At 44.0% G+C, this 6,000-nt stretch overlaps 1 protein-coding gene across 1 annotated transcript in view; it reads left to right on the top strand.

The window, feature by feature from the left end:
• Positions 1-1,683: 1,683 nt before the first annotated feature.
• Positions 1,684-6,000, top strand: part of ESYT2 (extended synaptotagmin 2) — a 93,122-nt gene continuing 88,805 nt past the window's right edge. Inside the window, exons 1-3 of the mRNA XM_006018563.3 lie at positions 1,684-1,701; positions 1,817-1,858; positions 3,114-3,248. Of these exons, the coding sequence (XP_006018625.1) occupies positions 1,684-1,701; positions 1,817-1,858; positions 3,114-3,248 (195 nt within the window). The remainder of the gene's footprint in view (positions 1,702-1,816; positions 1,859-3,113; positions 3,249-6,000) is intronic.

Here is a 6,000-nt window from a genome sequence, read left to right as displayed (position 1 = left end):
TGCCATCATCTCTGTGTAGATCCATGACAAGGGGTTTCTGGTACACTAGCACCTGCCCCCATTGCCACTTACTCATTGCTGTAGGAATTGTTATTGAAGGAAACAGTATTACCTGTGTGTCTTCCTTTAATGTGGGGATGCCATTGCACGTCAGCAACCACACACTACTTCATGGGAAGGAAACCTTAATCTGGTGGCAAGGAAAACCTAGATGACCTGAGGTTTCTATTCCTCTGCTACCTTCATCCACCTTTGCAGGCACTGTGAAGTATTCTTTCTTTGTCTGTTCCACCACTGAGGGCTTTTATGTTTATTTTTGGATTGCAGCTTATCTGGAAACATTGCTTTTGACCTTCCCACCATGGATGACCCTACCAGAAGTACAAAACTCCATATGACATTGCTCTTGAGGTCATTGGTAGACCTGTCTGCCTCTAAATAAGCTTAGATTTCCAATCCATTTGAATTCTGCATGAATAAAACATCATAATGTAGTGCTGAGGAACACACATTCATTATTAATAATTTCATGTACTTAAACTCATTAAGTAGGAAAAGTGTTTTGCACAAATATCCAGTTAGTGAATGTCTGGTGTGTTTTGGAAATTGAAGGGAAAATGTCTTTGTATACAAAGAGGCAGAAATCTTCTTAGGCCAGTAATTTCATTGCACAAACTGGCCACTTGCCATGCTAAATAAATTTAGTTGTCTAGAAAAAATTACTTTCTCTTAGAGAGAGGGTGCCAGAAACTTTGACGGTGCAGTCAATACTGGTAACTTTTAACAGCTTACGACTGCATAGCTATTTATCAAAGTTACCCAGGCACACTAGCTTGTAATATGTGCAAAAAGAATAAAGAATTCAGAGCCATCTGGAGACTCACTGACAATTGCTGTTTTCAGAGGACCTGCTCTCCATATCTAAAATCTGGACAACCAGAAAACAATTTTCTGAGTTAGAGACATGCAATTGTCTGTGAATAAAAAAAAAATGATTTGAAACAGTTTTGAAAGTAGGGACGAAGGGATATTGCTCTCAAAACAGGCCAGTTTTAAATTGCATTGATATAGATATTCATTTAAATGTAAAATGCTCATTGACTTTTAGGATATAGGCACATGCCCAAAACTGAACCCTGGAGTTTAAAGTGCTGCCAGTACTACAATCTGTCCTGTAGTGCAGAGAGCAAAACTTGACAGTTCAGTTAAATAGGAGTTCAAAAACTCTTTGTTTGTTTGGGTTTTTTTCTATGTTCATAATCTTAGGAAAGGCCATGATAAGTGCTCCTATTGTGGAAACTCAGGCTGCCGGCCCTCCCCCGGAGCACTGGAATTGGAAGGGACCTCAGGGACAGATCACAGCCACTGGCCAGCTACAGATGTCAATATCAGAACAGTTCTTCCTCCCCCCGCGCCTTCCCCCTCTTACTTCTGAGTTTGTTTCCCCACAAGCCTGCCTCCGAAATATTCCGAAATATTCCAAAATATCCAAAACATTTGGGATGGTTTTGTTTCATTTTGGAGATATTTCGGAGCCTTGTGTTTCATTTCGTATTCGATATTTTGGGCACCAAAATGGGCCAAAACACCTCCAAATGAAATGGCTACCAAAATTTTGCACAGCCCTAGTATTTATCTAGGTAAAAATTCAGGTATTTACTGTGGTTATACATTCTTGTCAACATGAATCTCTGCTCCTTGGTAATTATGGGCTCATTGTATCAATTCTGTGACATAACATTTTTACATGGCATTTTCATCAACGAGAGAGCCTTTGTAGTAATTTTTATGTATTTTATTCTTGTTTGCATTTTAGGTCCACTTTCCAGATACAGAAAGAGCAGAATGGCTCAATAAGGTAAGATGAAACTTAAGGATAAAATACTTACTGTCTTTCTACATTTAATGTTTTGGCTATTAACTGATGCAAAGATCCCTGCCAGGCTTGTAAAATAACTTGGCTTAGCTAAGAGCCAGTCTTTCTTGGATCAATAATCATGACTCTATTTTAAATGGTGACTAAATAATATTCCATCCTTGAAGTGATCCTTTTCAGTCAGCACTAAAATAATTAAGATCAGTCTTGTCGGCAGTTGAAACTGTATATGTAAGCATAGTCATGTTTTGCTGGTTTTCGATGCTCTAGCATCCTGGTTTATAATGTGCAAGTAAAGGGGGGGGGGGTTCCTTTCTTATTGGGAACCCTAAAGTTCTGTGTGAAACATAATAAAATACAGAATAATAAAGCTGACAAGGTTCTTTGGGTGAATCTGATATCTTTTATTAGACCAACTTAAATAGTTGGGGGAAAAAATTTTAATCAAGCTTTCGGGTTCAAAAACCCTTTGTCAGGCTGAGGAAGTTTCAACAGCTGGTGTGTGCTCTTCCTGGATAGAATGAAGCTGGGCTGGTGTGCAGACAAGATAGGCAGTCAGTGAAGTTGTAGATTGAGGAGTCAATGGGTGAGAGACAGGCTGGCTGGGGGGGAGAGAAGGGGGATGAATAATGGAGAAGTACCTGGGAAGTCAGATGTCAGGCAGGTTATAATGTGTCAGAAATCCAATGTCTACATTTAGTCCATGATTTTTTAGTATCCAGGAGTTTGATGAAGTGGAGTTCATAGGCTCGTCTCTGAGAAGTGTTTTGTAAGTTCCCTTTGAGGATTAGAACTGAGAGATTAGAGAGAGAGTGTACCACTGCTTTGTGCTGCAGTGCACACCATGCACATATGCTTTAGTGAGGGACAGATTGTCCCACTTTGGGCAAACTGCCCTTTCGCCAGCTGCTGGTGTGCTAGAGCAGCTGTGTTCACAAGTGAAATAATAGAGATGCTGCGGCTGGAAGCCAGATCATTTCCCTGGAGGACCGAGACTCTATTTGTACCGGCGCACGCTATTGTAGCAAGTGCCATGCCCCTTTTTTTCTCACCATTTTTTTTTTTGCTACAGGAAATCCCAGTAGCAAATTTTGTCCCCATGGTGCAAACTGCAGAACCGCAAACTGAATGTGCCTGCATGTCTGGATGCGGCTTTGATGTGTGAAGGCACTGATGCCCAATGAAACTACATGGATAGCGTACAACTCTTCAATATCATCTTTTTCTTTCTTCCCAGACAGTAAAACAGATGTGGCCTTTTATCTGCCAATTTATTGAGAAACTTTTCCGAGAAACAATAGAACCAGCTGTGAGAGGAGCAAACCACCACCTTAGTACCTTCAGTTTCACAAAAATTGATATTGGTGACCAGGTCAGTTTCTTTTAACATTTGACCTCTTAAATGTATCTGTTTCTTGCCTCATGTTTTAACATGTTGCTCAGAAATTTGCAGAAGAAATACTTCTTAGTGGCTTTTAATGGTACATATGCTTCTGGGCACTGCCTTTTAATATAAATATTTAACAAGATAAAAATGTATTAAACTAAAGAAGCGTTAACTTTATTTTTTGAGCTGGGGTTGCTGCTATAGAGAGAATGTTTCCAAAAAATGGGGAAGGGCCCATTTTGTATGCATATTAAAATAATTGACTATATTTATTGCTTTCAAGAATAATTTGAAATTAAATCCATGCGTTAAAGATATTTTGTATAAAGAATCTTTGATCTTTTTTTAAATATAGTTTTACCTTTTAGTTTATCATCTATGCTAGTATTGCTACTATTTCAGGGGCAGGCAATTATTTCGGCTGGAGGGACTGCTTAATGAGTTTTGGTGAGGTGTCAACGGCCACAAAGGTAGCTCTACCCCTTGACAGATGCCCTGCCCCTGGTTGCCATTTTGGGACTGGAAGTCCTGCCTCCTAGGCCCTGACCTTTGCCACTGGAAATCCTTCCCCTTGCCCCCAAAAGTATTCCTATTGGGAAGGGATTTGCTATCTTGGACCTGGAAAAACAAATTATATATTAAAATTAAACATTGACAAAAACCTATTTTAATTTTATTTAAAAATATATTTTTGTCCTGATTTCTTGCGCGTGTATGTGGTGTATATATAGAGGTGATTGCATAATAGCTCAAAATGAAGTCTTACTCGTGTATATTGATTTCATAGATTTCATAGACATCAGGGCTGGAAGGGACCTCGGAAGATCATCGAGTCCAGCCCCCCGCCCAAAGGGCAGGAAGTCAGCTGGGGTCATAGGATCCCAGCAAGATAAGCATCCAGTTTCATCTTGAAGGTGTTCAGTGAAGGCGCTTGAACCACCTCCGGTGGCAGGCTGTTCCAGACCTTGGGGGCTCGGACAGTAAAGAAGTTCTTCCTTATGTCCAGCCTGAAACGATCTTGAAGTAGTTTGTGACCATTCGACCTCGTCATCCCTTGGGGCGCTCTGGTGAACAAACGTTCCCCCAGATGCTGGTGGTCACCCCTGATAAACTTGTAGGTGGCCATCAGATCACCCCTGAGCCTGCGCTTTTTCAGGCTAAAGAGCCCCAGGGCTCTCAGCCTGTCATCGTAGGGTCTGCTTCCCTGACCTCTGATCATGCGCGTGGCTCTTCTCTGGACTCTCTCAAGCTTCTCCACATCCTTTTTGAATTGTGGAGCCCAAAACTGGACACAGTACTCCAGCTGCGGCCTCACTAAGGCCGAGTACAGGGGGAGAATGACGTCCCGGGATTTGCTTGAGAAGCATCTATGGATGCAAGCCAGCGTTTTGGTCGCTTTACTAGCCGCCGCATCGCATTGCAGGCTCATGTTCATCTTGTGGTCAATGATGACCCCCAAGTCTCTTTCTTCCATAGTGCTAGCCAACATAGCACTGCCGAGCCTATAAGGATGCTGCGGGTTTTTTTTCCCCAAGGTGGAGAACCTTGCATTTATCGGCGTTGAACACCATCAGATTCTTGTCCGCCCACTTGCTGAGCCTGTCCAGGTCAGCCTGGATAACCTGCCTGTCTTCTGGTGTGGATGCTTTGCCCCAAAGTTTGGTGTCATCGGTGAACTTGGCCAGTCCGCTTCTGACTCCCGTGTCCACATCATTAATGAAGATGTTGAACAGTATGGGTCCAAGGACAGAGCCTTGGGAGACCGCACTGGTCACAGGACACCACGATGAGTGACTTCCATCAATTACTACCCTCTGGGTCCGACCCCGGAGCCAATTTTCCATCCAGTGGATTGTGGAGGACCCAAGGCGACAATTGGCCAGTTTCTCCAAGAGGCGATCATGGGACACCAGATCGAAGGCTTTTTTGAAGTCAAGATATATGACATCAATCTCTTCTCCCTTGTCCAGGTGATAGGTCACCTGGTCGTAGAAGGAAATGAGATTGGTCAAGCAAGACCTACCCGCAACAAACCCGTGCTGGCTATCCCTTAAGATGTTGTCGTCGGCCAGTCCATTAAGGATGGCCTCTTTTATAAACTTTTCTAAGATCTTCCCCGGGATAGAAGTCAGGCTGATGGGCCTATAGTTAGCCGGATCCACTTTCCTCCCTTTCTTGAAGATAGGCACCACATTGGCCTTCTTCCAGTCTTCGGGCACTACACCAGAGCGCCAAGAGTTTTCAAAGATCCGTGCTAGAGGCTGGGCTATGATGCTCGCCAGCTCCTTGAGTACCCTGGGGTGAAGATTGTCAGGGCCGGCTGACTTGAAGGTATCCAGCTTCTCAAGATGTTCCTTCACAAAGTCAGCATTAATGGAGGGCAGGGGATCACCCTCACCCGGACTTCCCGGCCCTGTAGCGGGCATGGGCATCCCCCGTGGGGGGCGTGTGGAGGGGGTAAGGGGGTATGGGTGGGCAGGTATGGGGTTTCTTGGGGCCTGTGGATGTGTGTGTATGTAGGGTGTGGGGGTGGGTGGATGTTTGTAGGGATATGTGGGTATATGCGTGGATGGGTAAGGTGTTGGGGGCCTGTGGGGCATGTGGAGGGGAGGGTGGCTGAGGGTGTGTGTGGGGGCTGTAGGTGAACTTGGGGGTGTGTGGGGTATGTGCATGTAGCAGTGAGTGGGGATCCCCCAGAAGTGTGTGTAGAGGGGTGCATGTGGGGCTAGTGGGCGGT

Source organism: Alligator sinensis, unplaced genomic scaffold (genome assembly GCF_000455745.1).
Source record: "Alligator sinensis unplaced genomic scaffold, ASM45574v1 scaffold601_1, whole genome shotgun sequence".
Lineage (NCBI taxonomy): Eukaryota > Metazoa > Chordata > Crocodylia > Alligatoridae > Alligator > Alligator sinensis.
Note: the sequence above shows the minus strand (reverse complement) of the source record. Positions and strands in the feature narration are given on the sequence as shown.